The sequence below is a fragment of the Polyodon spathula genome, chromosome 6, assembly GCF_017654505.1.
Source record: "Polyodon spathula isolate WHYD16114869_AA chromosome 6, ASM1765450v1, whole genome shotgun sequence".
In the NCBI taxonomy this organism is placed as follows: Eukaryota; Metazoa; Chordata; class Actinopteri; order Acipenseriformes; family Polyodontidae; genus Polyodon; species Polyodon spathula.
Window position 1 is genome coordinate 12897028 of NC_054539.1, and position 23715 is coordinate 12920742.

The window sequence follows — 23715 nt, forward strand, 5'->3', positions numbered from 1 at the left end:
ACCCCCTACCTAAAATGATGTTACACTCTTCACAACATGGGTATTCTAAACTATTATATAGAATTGTTAAAATGTGCACAAATTCGGTCTGATAAACTGCAGTTCACAAGCCACTTTCACTAAGCGGTTTTGTATTTTAATCTTAAGATGGGTTTGCTAAACTGCGGACTACTAAGGGAACATATTATTCCTTATTATTAAGCTGATATGTACTTTAAATATTTTGAAGAACACAGAGGCTATAGATATCAGCAGGACTTGGGAATTAATGTATGCACATAATGAGGGATGAAATGCATTTTATTTTGCGGGAAAGCAACGTGTAAGAGAGACTAAATAAATAATGATGATAATAATAAAGAGTATGACTCATTGCCTATGGCCTTGTAATATTCAATGAAGTGGAACAGCACTTTAGTCAATTTATCCTTCACTTGAATAAAAAAAAAAAATCTAATGACATGTCTGTTTTACAGAGCTTTAACCCAAGGATAAACTTTAATGACACTTTTATAGAATGTACATTTATGGCTCTGGAGCATCACGCCTCATACCACAACTCCAGCAAAGCATGGACAGAAGGCTAATTCTTTTGTTCAAATTATCCTTGCAAAGCAATCCTGACATGCAGTATTTGCTATTTCTCCTTTGCCTAAAATCTACGATAGATAATGTAAGCAGCATATCTAGCAAGTCTCTTTGAAAATTCTAGTCTTTTCAGCCATGGTTGTGCATTTTCTTTATCTCTTGGTCACGGATTTCATTATCACTCATCACGATCTAAACCCTTTTTCACAAGCATGTCATATCCTCAATATGCATTGATCTTCGCAATGGAGGCGAAACAATACTTTTTATAATTTACATTTCTTACGTGGCTGAAGATTCATATCACAAATGCCACAGGGCTCAACAGTGTTCCTGAAAATCAATTTTGTTCACCTCACAACACCGGGCGTGTGCAATTTTTGTCCAAGGAACAAAATTCTAGAAAAATCTACTTGCCCCCTCCCTGTCGCACACACACACACAAAAAAAAAAAAAAAAAAGTCGAATACCAGTATAACTTGTAGAATTTTGACTATTTAACTCTGAACACAATCAATCAATCAATCAATTAATGATTAACAGGGGCGGATCTAGCCTTGTAGTTTGACTGGTTCGCTAAATTCTTCACAATACACAAAAAGTTTCCTGTGACCCCATCTCACCTCAACAAATGTATAACATACTTTCAGGAAATGTTCCTTTCAATGCGGTTTGGAACACTTACGCTGACAAACTTAAGTAACATACTAAGAGTACAACTATAATAAGCAATGCTTGGAGTTATTCAAATATGAAAATAGCTTGTCTGTTTTTTTCCACTCTTTCTCTATAAGCTGAATTAAACTTCTGATGTACAGACGTTTTAGTTGCATCACAGATACAAAATCATTGCCAACTATTACTGCTGCTTTGTGGAACTCTGATTTTTCTTGACACTTTCAGTTTTGTAACTGCTGAACCCCAGATTTTTAAAAGGGCTTGTGAATAACCCGTCAAGTTTCACTGCATTTTTAGTTTTTCTACCAAACTGCATGCACTATTTACAGTGGGCTCCATCAAATTCAGGAAAAAAACAAAAAACAAAAAAGTTTTCTTTTTGTGTACAACATTACAGCTGTTTTTCCTCATCTAACATCTTAACATAAGAAAGTTTACAAACGAGAGGAGGCCATTCGGCCCATCTTGCTCGTCTGGTTGTTAGTAGCTTATTGATCTCAGAATCTCATCAAGCAGCTTCTTGAAGGATCCCAGGGTGTCAGCTTCAACAACATTGTCCCATGATGGCTAACTGTAACACTGCTGCAGCAGGGAAATCCTGGTTTATATATATATATATATATATATATATATATATATATATATATATATATATATATATATATATATATATATTTTTTTTTTTTTTAAATATAGCACTTAAATCTAAAAAACATGTAAATATGGTACATGAAAACTAGATTAGCAACACTACAAAATCGAAAGAAAAAAATCAATGTTTCTAAACAGTAAACTTCACTTTATTTTATTTTTTTATAAACATCCCAACAAGTACACGCTTGACCACAAAGTAGACTCAGAAATCATTTTATAAAATTACACAATCTTTTCTACAACACTTTTTCTTCTAACTTTACTAGATTGCTGCATTTAAATGTCATGTTCATGCATTAAGAAAGCAGCATAACTTATTTGCTAATTTACAAAAAAGTTTAAAAGATAAGCCTGTGCCTTGCCAGAGGTTCTCTTGGCAGACATTTCTGTTTTTTTTTTTCAACAGAAGACCAGCTAGCCAATCAGAAAGGATAGGGGTGGAATGTAAACACTTTTTAACATGTTTGTATACAGGTGCTAGCCTTCCGCAATTCAGAAACTTGCGTGGCTCTAGAAATATACCTGCGTGTTTTTCTAGCAATAGAACGAATATTGATAAATAAATAAATATGATTTGTCCGATGGACAAAGTATACTGGCAAAACTTCTTGTCACTCACACAAATTGTGTTGTTCCAGGACATTCTCCGGTATTAGAAGTAAAGCAGCTTCAATGGTGTTTACACAACAGAAGGTACTTCTTTGCATGTGACAAACTTACATTTGCAGATGTAGCCTAATAAAAAATGGCATCATAAATACATACAAGTATTGAGACAATTAAAAATAATAAACATAATTTAGATCTTTTATTTAACAACAAGTAAATCGAAGAAACTACCAACTGATACCGCAAAAGAAGCCAAATAGTTCTATTTCCTAGTTTCAGTGCATTCCCTTGTGTTTTAAGACTTCCTTAACCCTCTCAGGCATGGACTCAATGAGGCGCTTCCTTTAGATTCCTCCATGCAGCCTTTACACTTGGATTTCACTTTCTTTTGCGCAGCTGACTTTTCCTAATTTCCTCTCCTGTCAGACCCCAACAATTCAGTAGGACTGAGAGCTAAAACCTTCCTCATGGAGTTTCTAAGGACAGCTTGCTCTGAAGTTACAAAACCTATGTAAAAACCATGCTAATACAGATTAAATCTACTTGTTATCACTTCCAATTGTCACCTTTTGATTACTTCTAATTGAGTGATGTGTCAAAATCTTTTCAGAAATGGTGTTTTCTTGTTAGATTTCGAAGTGTCCAATTTAACTTGTCAGTTTTTCGTTAAGCATATGGAAAACTAGAAAGTGGTAATTTAATGTTAACGTAATATTATTCAGCAGGTTTCATTCAACTTTATTAATCAAAATTAGATAATTCTAGGGTGATGCATAGCTGTAAACTTAATAGAACCCAAAGAAGGTTTTACTGTCTGGTAAGAAGGGCCTTACCAGATGGTAAAGCCCTCTTATGAGTGTTCTATTGCTATTAGGAAACTGATACGTTAAATTTTTATTTAAAATTTTCTGTTCGTTTTTTGTGATTTTATGCAGCACTACCTTTTTTTGCTAATGAATACAAAACGTTATCCTCATTATTCCATGAGTAATGTGAGTCACATCCTGTGTATTTCAAACAATAAATCTACCACTTGCATGGAACTATTCTGCAGTTCAGGTACCTTGTACACAAAAGCGAACATGGTTTGTGAACAGTTTGTAAAACATTTAACTAAAAAAAAAAAGTACCGGTAACTTATTTATTTTTTTAAAATTGGGATTTCAGAGCAGGTTAGTGTATTTGTGTACATTTCAGCATTTAAGTTACTGTTGGGTCATAAAATACATTAGTGGAGTAAAATGAAAAACGTTTTAGTAATTAAAACTATCCAGTAGCCTACAGTATGCGTTAAGGCCGATCCTGTCATAAATTCTTCAGTGTGTTCTTAAAGTTTATTCAAGGCCTCCTTCCTTTGTTTTAGAGAAGAGAGCACTGTCCTGTTCCTGTGATATGCTGAAATAAAGTTGCTGAAAGTAATCAGACTGCAGCCAGTTGTTTTGATTTCTTCAACTTGTCATTCAAACCGGACTAGTTGCTATTGTGGTTAATGTATTGCAGCTGACATTTTCTTTTATCAAAACAGAAAAAAGGTAAAATATATGAATACTGTATTTCTGTATTTTCCAGCGAATTAATAATTAAACTGAACATTACTTATTTAGAGAAACCCCAACCAACAGTATGTTTAAAATGCCAGACATAAAAAGAAAAAAATCTACAATCTTAATGTCAAAAAACAAGCAAAGTAATCTGTTTCTTGCCACATAGGAGGCTGTGTGGTCCAGTGATTAAAGAAATGGGCTTGTAACCAGGAGGTCCCCAGTTCAAAGTCACTTAATCTCCTTGTGCTCTGTCTTCCGGGTGAGGCGTTGTTGTAAGTGACTCTGCAGCTGATGCATAATTCACACACTCTAGTATCTGTAAGTCACCTTGGATAACAGCACCTGCTAAATAAATGAATATATTTTGTTCTAAATGCACCATAATTGATCATACTGGAAATATTAATATTGGCTGAGCTGAGGCATTGTTCAGCCAAGGTAAGGTAACAGACTACCAACTGCTGCAGACTATGGAATTCACTTCATGCATATTTACACAAATGAAGAGGTTTCTAATCTATTTAGCTTCTAAAACATAGTACATAGAATTGAAATACAGTATTGAAATTACATTGTGATTGGCGCATATATATATATATTTGTAATTCTCGTCCCGGATAAATTTAGCAGTCGCTTACTGTAAATTACTTCTTAGAATACAATTTACTTATTATGAATTTCCTGATAGTGCTAATTATTTTGGATGCCCTCCCAGGGAATAAATGTAAATAAATCAAAACACCCTAGTTCAACACCTGAATGAGGAGGATACTGGGGAAACGTATTAACTTGCATCCATATTAGCACCTCAGCACTGTATTTTAGTGCTGTTTGGGGACTACAGCTCGAGTTGTGCTCACGCAAAAATGCGCACTATCCTTGCGTACAAGAAAAAAAGTTGCTACAGATTTCAACATTCAAAGACTTTGTCAACCATTCCAAAAAAACAACAATACAGTAATGCAGGTTTCCGAACAGCAAACTGAGGATGCAAGAATGACTTGTTCATTTGATGGGGCTTTGCTTTTGTGGTTTAAAAATGCATGTGTTTAGAATGGGACATGCCTTTTTCAAGCACAGTTCATTTGCAAAGTATACTTTTTTTTTTTAAGTTCACTTACAGATGCAGTTAATAAAATGCACAGTACTTTTAAATGTAGAATAGTTTTCAATGTTCTGTAATTGAAAATTGATTTCAGTGTTACTGTAACTTCATCAAATCTGACAGTATGCATTTGACTTTAAGATTACTGATATACAAATTACTGATAAGATTAATTGTTTTGCTGGTCCCTTTAAATCCGTATTAACGAGAATTGACTGTACTTTGTTTTCAAGGGAAATGGAGAGCGTTTATACTAAATTACAACCAAAAATGCTGTTCATGTTTTAAAAAAGATTACAGCTGAATTTATGGTCAAACAGTGCTTTCCTGCTCAATTTGTAATAATTGTAAAAATGTTCCATTACTAATCAGATACAAAATAAATAAATAAATAATAAAAATTCCTGGGGAATTTATACTGGTTCTCCACCACTTAGTATTCCAGCTGGATCTAATACAGTAACTAGCTACAGAAACTCTATAGCCCAAAAGTGCACAATAAATATACAAACCAACTTGAGGATTCCCTTTCAATTAAATCAGTTACTAATTGCTCTAAATGTAGGAAATATGGTCTCATTTGAGAACTTGTAACAATAAAGAAATACACTAACTCAATTTGTGAAATCAGTGTTTATATAGACAACTCCATCAATTGTAGTGTAGACAAAAAAGATTTTCTAAAGGGGCACCTAAAATATAAAAAATAAAATACTGTCATACCCTATTCAAACATGTGCTATCACCACCTGTTGAAATGAAGTTGACTGAAGTGATTGAAGCAAGTCACGGATTTTCAATGCGCGCTGATAGTGCATTATTTAAGTAGTGTGAATAGGGTATCTGTAATACACATGTAGTTGCTTAGTGTCCTAAGCAGGTTTAAATACATTTTACACACTATTTTTGAAGTGAATATCTGAATTTGTAAAGTATAGTTGTTTAAAAATGACTCAAGCATACTTTGGCTTTCTAATCTCACACACAAAAGACACAAAATAAAGCTTAATTTTCCTTCCATCTCTGTGTTCAATATCTATATATCTATCTATCTATGTCCCTCTCTATCTGGGAACGGTGGAGGGTTCAGAAGACTACCTTCTCCTCACTGGCCCAGTGGTGGGACATGGGAAAGGTGCAGATCAAGTTGTTCCGTCAGCCGTACACTCAGAATGTTACAAAGAGCGTAAATTAATCTCTTAAAGAGCTGGAGCAGGATGTACTAGAGCTCCAAAAAGCTAACAGCAGGTTGATTGAAGACCTGCGAAAAATAAGGCAGCTTTTAAGACAGCTGCTAGATCTCAAAGTACAGGGGGCGCTGGTTAGGTCCAGGGTGCAACACCTCACAGAGATCAACACACCTAAGTTCACTGGAGGAGACACAGTGTTTTCTGGAAGCTCTGCCAAGACTCCCTGCTGAAGAGACTGCAGGACTGAAGAATGTGCTGACTGTGCAGGAGCTCTCGGATGCCCTCCAGAGGCTGACAGGAGGTAAGGCTCCAGGAATTGGTCTACCAGTCAAGTTCTTTAAAAAATTCTAATTGCTACTCACAGCTGATCTACTAGCTGTGTACAGAGACAGCCTTTAGAGAGGAGGGCTGCCACTGAGCTGCAGGTGTGCAGTTATCACTCTGATGCTAAAGAAGGGGGATCTGTGCGAGATCAAGAACTGGCAACCAGTGTCGTTGCTCTGCATGGACAATAATATCGTGTCCAAAGCTCTGGCCAGTCAGCTGGGAATCATTATCCACCCTGACCAGGTCAATCTTTGATAACATCTTTTTAATTTGACACATTTTAGCTGCTTCCAATCTCTTTGGTTTCTCTGCTGGTATGATTTCTTTGGACCAGGAGAAATCTTTTGACCGAGTGGATCACCTGTACTTGTGACACATGCTGGAAACATTTAGAAAAATCTACAGGGCACTGAATAAACCAACCTACTTAAAAGGTCAGGAGACCTGCAGTGAAGACTCCTACACACCACTCTTACCTCTGCATAATAAATGCCCTTTTTGCAGAGAGAGACTATTCCACTATTACGTGTCTTGCCAGAGATTGTCCCCACTGATTACAATAATGCAGTCCTTGTTCAAGGGTTTTTGCATTTTTTTCAGAGACTGTTTCTGTTTGATGTACTATACACCACATGAAGGAAAAATATATGCCAACTAGCAAACTTTTAAAAGCAGGAAACGCAAGGTGGATGGGACTAACTTCTGATGCCCTTGACATTTTTAGAGCACTGGTTTTGAACAGAGCAAGACTTGTTTTAAATTTTTATTCTGTGATGCACGACCAAGGTGGGACAAATCATTTTGTATGCTGGTGGGCAGTGCCAGCCATTTGGCCACTAGCTTTCGAAACGTGGTGGCCAAATTAATTTTTATATGCTTTGTTTTCATGTTATCTGTGTTTTTTTTTTTATTATCTTTAAATTGTGGGAACAGAACTATATACGAATCGATGTGCCAGAGAACAAACTCAATACAATTTCAGGGAACTTCATGCATTAAATGCCAGAGTACTATATACATTAAATTCTTGGGAACTATATACAATAAAATGGCATGCAACTATTTTATTTAGGGTAAGAGAGATTTTGAGAAAATGTTTTTTATTTTTATTTCCCGTGCCGTCTAAGCTGATCTACTGAACAAGTCAGGGAAACTCAGTGGCCTGTAGCCCTACAGCACTCCTGCAACACTCCTGTGCAGTTATTTTACCCCCACCCCATCTGTGCCCTAGGCAGCACAGACACCTCAACACTGCTTTCATCCCTTGTTATTGGGTGGAATCTACTTGCTTTTAAAGTTTTTGTGTTACTTAATTTTTTTTTTACGTTGCCAATAGCTGTCTCTTCCGAACTGCAGAAAACACAAAATGAATTTGGAATGTTAATTTCTGCTGTTCTAACTTCTATCTGGTGCGTGTTACTATGGAAACAAGAAAAGGGGGCTGGTTCCACGAAAGGATTGGCTCTGCGAGATCAACAGAGTGGTGCAGATTGTGACAGTTAAACAGAAAGCCTTTATTACAGAACCAAAGTTCTGTTCTATATCCTGTAAATGCTTAGTCGCCAACATGGCGACTATGATAATACGTACTTGGCTGCATTTGGCGACCTGTATTTGAACCACCCTTTGCATGACAGATAGCTTTAAAAGGCACTTCATGTTAGGCGTAAAGACCCTAATTGTCTTTGTTTTTGTGATTTTAGTCCTTTCTTTACTTTTTAGGAAGAATTTAATTGCATTTTATATCTGATTTTTGGGAACAGCAATATAAAATTTGGTCGGTATTGGTTAAAATAAAGTTACTAAAATTTATTTTTACTAAACTAGCTAGTATTACTTAGAAATTTGCATGTGATGGAGTATTATGTAAACAAGTATTTGGAAATATTACATTACAAACTATAAATAAACATTAAAAAAGAAAAAAAAAATTGATCAATCTGGAAGTTGAAGGCACTTGGGCCAAGGAATATTGGATGAGACTGCAGTTTTCAAATAGCTATCTAATTTTACTTCCAGAATGTTTTTCAAAATATACTTAATACACTCTTAGAAAATTTCCTGACATTCTGTCTATGCATATACACAAACAACATAAATCATACCTCAGTTTGGTCCAGCTGGATTATGCGATTCAGCTAACAAGAAAACAAATCTGCACCATCATTCCTGTTTTTAATGAAGCCTCAGTCTAACACAATGTGATCCCTCCTGCCCAATCTCTCTGCAGATTCCTGTGTAATCTCACTTTTCACCTATAGCATTTCTTTCACTATACTAGTACAGATTTTTAATAATTTAGCCCTGTTTGAACACCTATATTGACTTGTATTTTTGCTGCCAGCTTTCTGTGTTACTAAACAATTTTGCAGAAAGCTTCCTGTTTGATCAAGCTTCCATCCAGAATTTTTAACCCCAATAAATCAAAATTTTCCAATAAGACCAAGTGAGAGAAGGTTCACAAAAAAAACAGGTGGATGCAAGACTTGGTTTAGTAGAGCTGAAATAAATTGAACGTTATAAACATACAGAATGTTTAACCACAGTGAATGCCAGGTGTGCAGTTCAAAACAAAAAAGAAAAAACTAAAAACCCACAAGATTCTTTGCTCTCCAACCAACACACAGTGAAACTGTAATACTAAGTTTCATACTAATTTAACACAATGTAGAATTTAGAGATATGAAAAGAAACACAAATTCAATGAGTAACTAGAAGTTTTTTTTTTTTTTTAATGTCTTCAAATGGAAAAAATACTTCTTGTCACATTTGTTATTGAATTTTAGTTTCTTTTTAGTATTGCTAAATTCAGCTCTGTATTAGTTTTAAATAGTTATAGATGAAACTATAATATAATCTCAGGTTCATGTGGTTGAAAGGAAACACAATCACATTGGAGTTTTTACCAGTTCCATGAAAAAATTAAGTACCGGTAGGTCACAGCACGTAGAAGAGCATCTCAACTTTATTTTTTAAAAATCGACTCCAAAACTACAAATAGTTTTGTTCTCAATAAATTTCAGTCCCGCTGCAGGTGTCAGCTAGTGTGATGTACAAGATTGGTGCAGTGCTGAAACAACTCTCCCAAAGCGGAACTGTATGAGCGGATGAAGATCAGTTACGGATTTAGCTGATGTAGACAAGATCATCACGATCCAGGTAACCCCAAGACTGTCAATTTATCAGCTGGTCCCATATGCTTAAATGGACAAGTAGCAGCTTATTACATATCTACAGTACCTAGAGGGAAACAGGAGAAAAATTGATAGTACCCTGACAGACAGCAAAAACAGCATATATTTGTCAATTAAATCGGAAAAATGTTACTCAAAATTGAGTTAACTCAGCAGCAAGATGATATGTCTAAATATATAACTTGTGGTATAAGATTTCTTAATAAAAGGGTTTAAATCAACAATAGAATGTTATTGCATGGGTGTCATTATTATGATTTCCACTTTTGTAATATTTTCCTGAATATACAGTCTACACACTTGTCAGATTTAAAATACACAAAAACAGAGCAACTTTTTTTTTTTTTTTTTTTTTTTTTTTTAAAGATGCTTATAATTAATCTTATTTTCATTATAAAAATACCGCAATGCACAGAAATGAAACCACAGATGGGATGAAATATTAGCCATCAACATTATCCAAGCAATGCAAAGTACCAAGCTAGCCAGCCTTTCATAAGCTCTACCAACTCGAGGAAACAATTAATTTCAATCACCTTCTTGAAAAGTAAGTATATACTATGGAACACGTTTTACATTCAGAAAAAAAAAAAGTTTTATATAAGTTTTCCAGATACAAATAAAAGATAGGTTTACTACCAATAATGTTTCCAATAAATACATTAGGTGTAGCTACATTTTCCAGACAGAGATGTTTAATAAAGCACCATTTAAATGATTCCACCGCTAAACATTAATTGAATTAGAAGATAGAAGTTTGACTTACCTTTTTTATTTTTTCCTTGTTCATTGTCTCCTTATCACATTTGTGTGTGTGTTCACTAAACGTTTCAGAAATGCTGTCTCTTTCACTACAAGCTGCAGTGTCACTCTCACTTCCTAAAACCAAATTCATTAAAAACATCTGATCAGTTAAGCATGAATACATTAACCTAAAAAAATGTAACTGACTAAAAACAGCAGGTGTACTATGAAGTCTACAGAAAGACACTATGTATTAAACATGCATTGCATCACTGCCTTTAAGCTTATGCCTGCATTTCCTTTTTCCATATTCATTTATATAAAACTATTGCCAATAATAATTACATTCATATGAATCAAGCAGCACTGTGACAGAACATTACAAAACATTGTTTAAAATATTTACATTAAATTATACACATGTAATCATAATCTTTTTAAAAACTGTCTATAAGGAGCATTTCTGTACCTAAACATATTTTGAATTAAACATCCAGAGATTTACATATAGTTATCTTACATTTAAGGTAAACTACGTTCAGACTCAACAAATAAATAAATAATAAATAAAAATCACATCTTAATTAATTCTGTCCGGTGATTTGATTGACATACTTTGCACAGACTGTACACAGTTGTTCTGACTTTTATCCTTCCCATCGCAATCCACCAGTATTAGAGAGAGCTGTTGTTTTTCGGCCCTCGGATGATCAAACTTTCCCTTTTCAATCGATATTGTGTTTTTCAAAGACACTGAAAATGGAGGGTCAGTTGTTCCTTTTTGCTCTGCACTGAATTTAAATTCTAGGGAACTGTTTTGTGGTAAGCCTTGTTGTTGCTCAGGAGTGTTTGAAGAAGCAGCACTTTGACACCTAGATGTTCTACTCTTAGCAAGAGAATGAGCATTGTTATTTGCTACAGTTATTCTTGTTTTGTTTTGTTTTGTTTCAAAGAAGACTGAATCTTCAGAAAATAAATTTAAGTCAATTTTTGTTTTCTCTCCAGAACTTTCGTTACAGGCTTTTCCCATGCCTTTCACAGCAAATTCTGAAGATGCATCTTCTGCAGTTTTTATTTCTGGTGCCTGTACATGGTTTACATTGCTCCTTCTTTTGCTGGTATTTGTTGTTTCATCTGTATCTTTTTGTGACCTCTTCCTCTTGCCCCGAGTCTGCTGAAGCAGTGGAGGAAAAAAAGATATCTCTGATGGCAGGTTTACTAAAGTTTGCCTAGCCTTGCCTTTACTTTCCTTAATGTTAACAGGTGAAAAATAGTCTTCAAATAACATTTCATCCAGGGCAGGAGAACAATTTAAAGACTTGGTTGGTCTGTTATTGGACAAACTGCTCTTCACTAAGCTGGTGGTGTGCGTTTCACTTGTGTCCAAATGTGACACCGCTGGCATGCTTTTACGGTTTGATTTCACACGTTTACTTCTGCCCACTACTTTATTTTCATGCAAATAACTATTTGCTGAAGCAGTGTGTTTACCATCACTACTGCAAGTATCCTTGGATTCAAAGTATTTCAATACAGAATTGGAGAGAGTGCCCGTGGCAGTTTTTGCAACGCTGTCCAATGAAATTTTACATCTTTCCTCAGTTGTTTTTTCTTTGTGGGGATCAGCCTGTTGTCCCTGTTTAACAGGACTTTCATTTAAGAATGATTTACTTTTTTTCTTTGCTTGTTGCTTTTTTTTAGGCTTTTCATTTGCCATTAAAGGAAGCGCTCCAACAGTGTTTTTAGATATACCAACACTTTTCTCAAGAATCTCTCTTTCTGGAGTGTGTAAAGTTCTGCAGCTTTTAAGGTTATTGTTTGCAATTACACATTTGTCTGGAACTTCCATTTCAGATTTAGATTGAAGACTGTCTTTCAGTACAGGATTAACACCCTTTCCTGTCTTTTTGGAGGACTTTGTCCCATTCTTTATTTGTTTGCTCCACAGTTCTCGGAAAGAGGAGTTCAGTTCTTTATTTTCCTCCTCTAAAAAAACAAACACAAAGTAATGGAAAGAATATAAATCAAATAAAACTGTAAAAAGTAATATCGTACAAAAGATTTAGTGATTAACATGACTTAATTGTTACAATATACACATTACACAAACTAAGTTGTACTTACACACTGCTTTGAATTGAAATTATAAACTGACCTTAGAGATGATAAGGAGGTATATCCATTGCCATATAGCTCATTCCATTTTTTTTTTTTTTTATTTAAAAATTACAAAGCCAAGATGTAATTATCCTACATTTACAAAGGAATATACTTTTGAAAAACAATGCTTAGCAAATCAATTTTAGGTGATCAACCGATTTAGTTCTATTAAAGTCATTGTAAGAATTGTTGTTCAAGTTTGAAAAATAAATAAATAAATAAATGGTCTCCATCCTGGCATTAAGAACTGAAACTTGGACACTTCGGGTTGGTTTTCATGTTACTGTAATATATTGCCTTGAAATTTACTGTATACATGGAATACTGGTCTTAAAAAACAAATGCTAATTTGACTGTCTCCTAACTGAAAATTACCTAAATCTTGTAAGAAAGGTGCTGAAGGGGAGTTCCCAATGGATGGTCTATAGGAGGAGAAAGATGAGCTAGTTTCAGTCATCTGTGAAGCTAGAAGAAAAAGTCAATTTTTAGTTTTGCTTCTCTACATCACGTAGCATAAAATAATATTTGTTTTAAATAATAATTTTTTGAAAGTAATATATATATATTTTTTTTATATACTATATGTTAATAAAACTTCCATGTTGTCATACATATGTTAATAATAAATACATTTGAGGAAGCTGAATTTACTATGATTGTTATACAATTTTGCTTCAAAATATCCCTTTGAAGTCAATTACATGACTATTTGATGTCACCACCAAATAAGCTATAGACCCAAACTACAAAGTACTGGGCCAGTTTCCTGGATTTAAAGAAAGGAAGTCCAGGCGTAATACTAAGTAACTGTAGGTGGGAGTTTGTACATTCTTAGGTCATTTATTCTAGTTTCGTGATTACTTAGAATGTTTAACACACGTTCGTAAAACATATAGGACCACCGAGATGTATCCATTCCGAGACTAAAACAATATACAGTAAACTCAAACAGTTAAAGTTACCTGTTGGGGAAAGGTTTTCTCTTTTCTCTTTCATTTCCTTAAGTCGTTGTGCCATTGCATCACCTCTCTGAAGAACTGCAAGCGTGGGACTATATGCAATTGAGCCACCCTTATCAAAAAGCAACACTGGGACACCAGTAGCTTTGTAAAAAAAAAAAAAAATTATATTAACAACTTCAAAACATCTCAATACATGGAATTTATAGGTAGCTATTGTAACATTTATAAAACTTACCAGCAGATGTTTTTTGTTCATCCAGATCCTTTATCATTCTGTCTAGCTTCTTCTGCAGTCGTTTGTCATTTTCTGGCGTTTTTACCTCGAAATCCTTTGGTTGCATACATCGATGCTAAAAAAAAAATAAAAATAAAAATAATTCACAATATTGTATCTGAAAGAAATTAAGCAATGTTCCAGTTTCACAGACACTGACATGTACAGTGGCTTGCGAAAGTATTGACCCCTCCTTGGCATTTTTCCTATTTTGTTGCCTTACAACCTGGAATTAAAATTGATTTTTATTTGGATTTCATGTAATGTACATACGCAAAATAGTCCAAATTGGTGAAGTCAAATGAAAAAAATAACTTGTTTAAAAAAATTCTAAAAAATAAATAACGGAAAAATGGTGCGTGCATATGTATTCACCCCCTTTGCTATTAAGCCTCTAAATAAGATCTGGTGCAACCAATTACCTTCAGAAGTCACATAATTAGTTAAATAAAGTCCACCTGTGTGCACTCTACATATTACATGATCTGTCACATGATCTCAGTATATATATACCTGCTCTGAAAGGCCCCAGAGTCTGCAACACCACTAAGCAAGGGGCACCACCAAGCAAGCGACACCATGAAGACCAAGGAGCTCTCCAAACAGGTCAGGGACAAAGTTATGGAGAAGTACAGATCAGGTTTGGGTTATAAAAAAATATCCAAAACTTTGAACATCCCACGGAGCACCAGTAAAGCCATTATTAAAAAATGGAAAGAATATGGCACCACAACAAACCTGGCAAGAGAGGGCCGCCCACCAAAATTCACGGACAAGGCAAGGAGGGCATTAATCAGAGAGGCAACAAAGCGACCAAAGATAACCCTGAAGGAGCTGCAAAGCTCCACAGCGGAGATTGAAGTATCTGTCCATAGGACCACTTTAAGCCGTACACTCCACAGAGCTGGGCTTTACGGAAGAGTGGCCAGAAAAAAGCCATTGCTTAAAGAAAAAAATAAGCAAACACGTTTGATGTTCGCCAAAAGGCATGTGGGAGACTCCCCAAACATATGGAAGAAGGTACTCTGGTCAGATGAAACTAAAATTGAGCTTTTTGGCCATCAAGGAAAACGCTGTGTCTGGCGCAAACCCAACACCTCTCATCACCCCGAGAACACCATCCCCACAGTGAAGCATGGTGGCGGCAGCATCATGCTGTGGGGATGTTTTTCATCAGCAGGGACTGGGAAACTGGTCAGAATTGAAGGAATGATGGACAGCACTAAATACAGGGAAATTCTTGAGGGAAACCTGTTTCAGTCTTCCAGAGATTTGAGACTGGGACGGAGGTTCACCTTCCAGCAGGACAATGACCCTAAGCATGCTGCTAAAGCAACACTCGAGTGGTTTAAGGGGAAACATTTAAATGTCTTGGAATAGCCTAGTCAAAGCCCAGACCTCAATCCAATTGAGAATCTGTGGTATGAACTAAAGATTGCTGTACACCAGCGGAACCCATCCAAATTGAAGGAGCTGGAGCAGTTTTGCCTTGACGAATAAGCAAAAATTCCAGTGGCTAGATGTGCCAAGCTTATAGATACATACCCCAAGAGACTTGCAGCTGTAACTGCTGCAAAAGGTGGCTCTACAAAGTATTGACTTTGGGGGGGTGAATACTTATGCACGCTCAAGTTTTCTGTTTTTTTGTCTTATTTCTTGTTTGTTTCACAATAAAAAATACTTTGCATCTTCAAAGTGGTAGGCATGTTGTGTAAATCAAAGATACAAACCCCCATTAATTCCAGGTTGTAAGGCAACAAAATAGGAAAAATGCCAAGGCCGGGGTGAATACTTTCGCAAGCCACTGTATTTGAGCTTAAAACTGTGAAATGCAACAATACAGTGAAAAGCAGGAAATAGTCCAAACAGTAAATGGAATAAAAGCTAAAATGACGTGCTAAATAGAACACCCGTTAACACCTCGAGTGCTGTTGCATTTTTTAGACTAACAGGTTAAAGCAGAGGATTACAGTTGGACATACTGTTTTCATATATTGAACAGTATTACAAATCAGGGTTTGTAATTAATGGTGGCCTGTATTCACCAAATATTTCTTTGGGACACCAAAATTGCACCACCAGTAGCCCGGTAGGCCACCTTAAATTTTGCTGGTTAAACAAAAACTGAAAAATAGCACAGATAAACATCTCTAATAGTTGAATTGCTACCAAGGAAGTATCCTGGCTGACTTAAATTGTCCTGCTATGATTGATGGTTTCAAAAGCTACTCAAACTGAGGAGAAAAGAACGCCCCACCAGTCAGGGTTCAATCTGCTGCTCATTATTTACTGTTTCAAGTGCTACTCAAAATGTAACTGAAATGTGGCTCATGAACGTTTGTGAATAAGGCTATATTTTTATAATACTATAATTTATTAATCTGACAATCCTAAAATGTTGCATTTTACCACCATGGCAGAATTTGCTCAAATGGCAGGTGAAAAAACAGACAGCTGGAGTATGGAATTAATATATACAGTATAAAAAAAAAAGTACAGGAGAATCAACACAGCTGCTCTTGACCCACTATTTAAAGTTTTTGACAGGAATAATTAAAGTCTAGATTAGGATGCACAGGCAACCCAAACTACTCGGTAGTGCTCTCTACTGGTTAAAGTCAGCATTTCAGAATTGGTGGATATAGAAAGAGATATATCACTCCACATGCTTTTCAACACCTGCCCATAAAAGGGAAATGTTATGTACAGTGATCAACGTTTTGTTTTTGTTTCATGTTGTGATATTTTCTGTATGTGGAATGTAAGGAATGAGAACCAAAACGGTGAACATTGTATACACCCCCTTTTCCACATTAATTGTATTTGTGGTTTTTGGGGTTGAACTTGACAGTTTTCACTTGCTTTTTTCAACTAAATATATATATAAAAAAAAAACTTAAGTGAACCTCAGAAATGCTATTACTTGAAAAATGTGTATTTTACCATTTAGTTTACTGTGAAGAAACTGAAAGGGCAGGGATATTTTTTCATGTATAAATAGTACACAAAACAGGTGTTAAACTATTGTACGACATCCTTTGCTTTCTAGTTAAGTGTCTTGTCTTTCAAGTAATACTTCTTTCTTCTGACTTGTTACTGGTGATGCAAATCGTGTAATTGCTGTGACAGCTTGCCAAAGCAGAACAAAAATCAGTTTAGTTATTCTGTTCACACACCGTTATTTACCAGATTTACTGCAATTTTAGGTACACTTTTAGGGCAACCAAAATCTCTAATGGACCACCAGATTTTCTTGACTGGTGGTCCAAGTGGCTACCTCCTCAAAACATTAATTTCTAACCCTGCACATTGTAACAAACATAACAAATCTATTTGTCATTGTTGGTAATGTCAACATACTTACTGTTCTTTTATTAAGTGGTTGAGGTAGCTCATTACTTTCATTCACTGCCTGGTACATGGTCTCCTCAACATGTGCACCAGTTTCTTTACATCTGTAGACAATTGCATTAACAACATCAACCCGTATATATCATCTATAGTATACAACACATCTTCCAATATTAAAAGAACACTGATTTAAATATTCCATGAAAAATATATTTTACAAATGGTCTATAGCTATTGATTTAGTTTGTTCTACAGAGTTTTTACAATATCCTTACTATTTGTACAAGTCCCATGCATTTGACAAGAATCTAGCAATAAAAAAAGCTTTTCTTCCATCCATGTATCAACAGTGCCACCTAGTGCACTTTGCTTGATAAGCTCATGCAGTGAATTTAAATATATTTTCATTGCTCTTTTTCACTGAGCTGAAAAGGGGACGATTATAATGTCCAAATCAGACAAGAAAGAGGCAAGCTAGAAAGTCATTCTGTATTAAATTTATTTAGGAAATGAGAATCAAAACAGATAATTTTCAAAAATAAAAAAAGGATGCCGCTTAGTTCACTACTGCTATAACCTTAAATATTCAAGACTAGAAAACAAAAGCTTTTGGACCACTGAAAATAATTCTCTCTCAATTTAAACTGATGTGTATTTTTATATTTTACTTATCATGCACAGCAACTTACCTTTCCACCCAAAGAACAGAAACCATTTTCACACCAGTCTTCTTTGCCTTTTTCCATGTACCTTGATGACCATCTTTGAACACTACATGTGTTACTTGTTTATTAAAAGTCTTTGATACCTACAATTAGAACAAGAAAAATATTTATAAAGTTATTAATTGCTTAATACTGATAAGTCTACAGCAGTAAAAACAAATAAGTGATATTACCTAATTCACAAAGCTTTAACAATGCAAGTCACATGGTTTCAATGCATGTTGATCAAGTATTATTTATGTGGACAGGGTATTATTCCTGCTGTAGTGTGTTCGGTTTTGAGCAAACTTAGCAGGGGTCTCAGGATTAGAAACTAACAAAATTGTGGTCCTAGTCCTAAGGACTAATACCTTTTCAAACTTGTTAGTCCTTATGTGAAGTTCCTGAGTCAATATTAACAACAGTTGTTAGGTATTAGGCTTACATTTTATTTTCTTTAAAAAAAGAACTTATAAAATTTAGGATTATTTTTTTTTTTTATTGCATTAAAAAAGAAAAACAGACAATAAACATTAACTTTCATTCCCAGATACAGTGACTGGGTTTCTGCATCAGCCTTCCCCACATTCCGAACCCCATCAAAGTCTGTGTGGACAACACTGTTGACAGCGTACTTCGCATAGCATATCACTGCCTCACTAAGGGAACTATCTGTAGACCCGTCCAAGAACCCACACATATTTAGCAGTTGCCATTCTGGTTAACTGGGGTGGACGCTGGGTCTTTGCAAATAACGTGTACACATTTCTGTGCCCGTTTAGAATTGCTAAAGGTAGACGACCCAGTCACAAATGCGCCACTCTGGCTTTGGTCATACTGGACACAAACCTGGCAGTACATCTTATTTTCTGAAGGCAAAGACTTACTGCAGCAAGTCAGTTTGTGAAAGCCAGGTTAATTGAAAAGTGCGTTGCCTTTTTTCTCTGTCATATTTCTTGTTTGTGAATCATCTCTTCAATCATCTCTTTCTAATCCAGATACTCAGACATGTAAAATATATTAAATAGTAATACATAGAATATGTAAACATAAAGCAGTAGCAAACAAGTATATTTAAAGCCTTAATTACTCACCTTTGCTCCCATATCCATTAACTGTTGAGCAAATGTTTTTGAATAGTTTTCCATTTTATTTGATGACCAGACTTCAACAAACGCGACAACATCTTTAAAATAACAAAAACATTACCATTTTTAAATGTAAATATTTTTTTCAAATATAAACATTTTTTCAAAGTTTATATATCAAGTAATCCTAAATATGTACTGATTGTTTAAGATGTGTGTTCTTTTGATCAGCTCTAACAGTACACCTTGTAAGTCTAAGTGTTTATCTTGTATTTAACTACTCTAAAAGGCACTTCCTGTAACAGGGCATGTAATATCACATTGTACACACCTTTAAGAATAGTAGCAGTATTGAGATCTGAAGTCATTTCTCAAATCACTTGAACAGGTAGTGTTTCAAGAGCTGAAAAAATAAAGTTCACATGCAAAATTTAAATGGATTTACAGCGAGAGGTGGTACATTGTAAAAGGCAGACAACGATGGACAATTTCTTATTTTAAAATTGCATTCTTTAGAATTGATGGTAAATACAACACTTTATGTTTGCTTTACTCATTGTAAGGACAATTGTAGTACATTGTTGTGTAGTACTATTTAAGCCTACTCCTTTTTTGTTTTACACAAGCGTGAAGTAAACAGTTCTACATTTGTGTATTTCGTGTTTCTCATGCTAATTTTGTTAACACTAACATTTAAAACACATGTATTTCAGTGTGTACAACTATAGTAGGCCTATATATTGTTGTTCCATATAAATACACTTGAAAACAGGGGCTTGTCGCTTATTGGCAACTTTCGGTTAATGACAATTTTTTGCTGTGAATCGAGAGGTTGTTAATAAGCAGCCTCTATTGTATTATGGAATAGGCTTCTGGGCTATCACTCAATGCATCAAACAGTAGACATTAAAGGTGCTCAAGAAAAAAAAAAAAATCACTTTCTTTCAATAGCAAGAGATCGATGTGTGTGCCAGAAAAATGATGTCATACAAAACATATGCTTGCCTTCAAAATTAGCCTCAAGAGTTGTGGGATTAAATTTGCATCAGAACAAAATGTTATCAATTTAACAAAACAGCCCACAGCAGCCACTTCTGCAAATTAAGTCAGTCTGGTAGCTGGCTGAATACTACTGGCAGGCTGAGGAACAATATTATTTCAATTAAAACTAGAGGTCGAAATAATAACTAGCCGGGAACCCAATGTCGACAAAACGTTCTTTCAATTTGCCAAGTTGTTTGAAAGCACAATAAAATGTGAAAATGTTACAAAAACATGAAAAATCAATAGGAACCAAAATAGTGAATCTTACCATAATTTCAAAAAGATTTATACTTTGCATAGACTCTCAAGGGACAGCTGTCTTGCAAAACTCATGTTTTACCAGATTAGTAATGCAACCTTTATGTGATATAAGTACTAATGCACATTTTCTAACCTTGATAGCTTGCCTCCCAGGATACTCTCAAGAGGTTTCTCAGAAGATATATTTCCTGGTAAAATAATTTAAAGAAATAAATCAAATTGTATTTATTGTATTTCGCCTTTCATATAAAAAGCATCTCAAAGCAAAATACTATACAAAGCAAAGAAAATCACAATAAAATACATTTGTATAAGGATCCCAAGGCAGGGCATGAAGTTAAGGTCATGAAGGGCAAAGCAATGTTGCCTTCGTTGGTCTTGAAGATTCAAGGGCACCAAGGCAATTTGATACTCATTCATAAAACAACAATAAAAAAATACAGAAGCCTATTATGTTGATGAAATTTTAATTCAAACACAAATCAATGTTTTCTGAGTGATCCACACACTGTTACTGAAATACAGTGGCTTGCGAAAGTATTGACCCCCCTTGGCATTTTTCCTATTTTGTTGCCTTACAACTTGGAATTAAAATTGATTTTTATTTGGATTTCATGTAATGGACATACACAAAATAGTCCAAATTGGTGAAGTCAAATGAAAAAAATAACTTGTTTAAAAAAATTCTAAAAAATAAATAACGGAAAAATGGTGCGTGCATATGTATTCACCCCCTTTGCTATTAAGCCTCTAAATAAGATCTGGTGCAACCAATTACCTTCAGAAGTCACATAATTAGTTAAATAAAGTCCACCTGTGTGCACTCTACATATTACATGATCTGTCACATGATCTCAGTATATATATACCTGCTCTGAAAGGCCCCAGAGTCTGCAACACCACTAAGCAAGGGGCACCAACAAGCAAGCGGCACCATGAAGACCAAGGAGCTCTCCAAACAGGTCAGGGACAAAGTTGTGGAGAAGTACAGATCAGGGTTGGGTTATAAAAAAATATCCGAAACTTTGAACATCCCACGGAGCACCATTAAAGCCATTATTAAAAAAATGGAAAGAATATGGCACCACAACAAACCTGGCAAGAGAGGGCCGCCCACCAAAACTCACGGACCAGGCAAGGAGGGCATTAATCAGAGAGGCAACAAAGAGACCAAAGATAACCCTGAAGGAGCTGCAAAGCTCCACAGCGGAGATTGAAGTATCTGTCCATAGGACCACTTTAAGCCGTACACTCCACAGAGCTGGGCTTTACGGAAGAGCGGCCAGAAAAAAGCCATTGCTTAAAGAAAAAAATAAGCAAACACGTTTGGTGTTCGCCAAAAGGCATGTGGGAGACTCCCCAAACATATGGAAGAAGGTACTCTGGTCAGATGAGACTAAAATTGAGCTTTTTGGCCATCAAGGAAAACGCTATGTCTGGCACAAACCCAACGCCTCTCATCACCCCGAGAACACCATCCCCACAGTGAAGCATGGTGGCAGCAGCATCATGCTGTGGGGATGTTTTTCATCAGCAGGGACTGGGAAACTGGTCAGAATTGAAGGAATGATGGATGGCGCTAAATACAGGGAAATTCTTGAGGGAAACCTGTTTCAGTCTTCCAGAGATTTGAGACTGGGACGGAGGTTCACCTTCCAGCAGGACAATGACCCTAAGCATACTGCTAAAGCAACACTAGAGTGGTTCAAGGGGAAACATTTAAATGTCTTGGAATGGCCTAGTCAAAGCCCAGACCTCAATCCAATTGAGAATCTGTGGTATGACTTAAAGATTGCTGTACACCAGCGGAACCCATCCAACTTGAAGGAGCTGGAGCAGTTTTGCCTTGAAGAATGGGCAAAAATCCCAGTGGCTAGATGTGCCAAGCTTATAGATACATACCCCAAGAGACTTGCAGCTGTAATTGCTGCAAAAGGTGGCTCTACAAAGTATTGACTTTGGGGGGGGGGGGGGGGAATACTTATGCACGCTCAAGTTTTCTGTTTTTTTGTCTTATTTCTTGTTTGTTTCACAATAAAAAATATTTTGCATCTTCAAAGTGGTAGGTATGTTATGTAAATCAAATGATACAAACCCCCAAAAACTCAATTTTAATTCCAGGTTGTAAGGCAACAAAATAGGAAAAATGCCAAGGGGGGTCAATACTTTCGCAAGCCACTGTAAAATACAGGTTACTTTTCCATTGTAAAAATAAAATGGTATAAAAAAAATCCAATTTAAAAACAACAAACTTTCATAATGAAAGAATACAAAGGATAACTTGACAAAAAAACTAATTATTCAGGGTATTTTTACTAAACTCAGTGTGTGAACAATAGCTAAATATAGCGCTTGTCTGTTCTGTAATTAAAGTTTTAAAACCCTCTGTGCCATGTGTTTCATGATTTAGGGTAAGAAAGTTCAACTGGATTTCATATAACATGTTGCCTGCTGGTGAAGCAAACGTTTAATCAATGCATTTTTAAATGTTAAACATAGTATTCTTTTCACAGAGAATTGGATATTATTATTATTATTATTATTATTACACAGCACTGGTTCTAATTCATGGAAATCGTGATATCCATGTTCACTGTGAAAAAATATAGCACAGATAGATTTTCAGGAAAACTGGCTAAAGATTTACCCATAGTTTAATAACTGTTTGTCTGCAGTGACTCTGCGACTGTGGTTTGCTAACTGCTGTAACCTGTACAAACATGGCTTTGAAAAAAAAAAAAGAAAAAAAAATTCTAAATAGAAACTTAGTCAGGTAATGGAGTGCCCTGCATCACAATCATGAACAGCACATAATGTTAGATGTTTACACATACACATTCTAACACCTTTCATGAAAGCACACATTTTACTAGTTAAAAAGCAGAACTACGTAAGGTAGTGAGAATGTATTACACAAAAAAAAAAAAATATATATTATATATATATATATATATATATATATATATATATATATATATATATATATATATAAATCCTAGAACACGTTGCTGTCGCTTTAGATAGCTCCTCTTCCTTCCTTCCTTTTTAAAAGTTTTTGAGTTGGCATTGGGGCTCTCAGATGGTAACATCACAGTGAACACATGCAACTGAAAATTACTCGAAGCGCTGTCATATTGAGCTCAGTCTAGAAAGGACTTTTGGACAGTATTGAAAGTGTAAACATTGTATTCTATTAATTGCAAATGTCCATCCATGAGTGGTGAAAACAATGTATCTA

At 35.3% G+C, this 23715-nt stretch overlaps 1 protein-coding gene across 1 annotated transcript in view; it reads right to left on the minus strand.

Moving 5' to 3' along the window:
• mcph1 (microcephalin 1) overlaps window positions 1–20666 on the minus strand; it is a 58508-nt gene extending 37842 nt beyond the window's left edge. The window contains exons 1-10 of the mRNA XM_041252143.1: window positions 20611–20666; window positions 19504–19575; window positions 19179–19270; window positions 18070–18188; window positions 17394–17484; window positions 13991–14105; window positions 13756–13896; window positions 13169–13258; window positions 11249–12619; window positions 10656–10768 (exon numbers count right to left, since the gene is read on the minus strand). Coding sequence (XP_041108077.1) covers window positions 10656–10768; window positions 11249–12619; window positions 13169–13258; window positions 13756–13896; window positions 13991–14105; window positions 17394–17484; window positions 18070–18188; window positions 19179–19270; window positions 19504–19540 — 2169 coding nt within the window. The 5' untranslated portion in view covers window positions 19541–19575; window positions 20611–20666. The remainder of the gene's footprint in view (window positions 1–10655; window positions 10769–11248; window positions 12620–13168; window positions 13259–13755; window positions 13897–13990; window positions 14106–17393; window positions 17485–18069; window positions 18189–19178; window positions 19271–19503; window positions 19576–20610) is intronic.
• Window positions 20667–23715: the final 3049 nt, after the last annotated feature.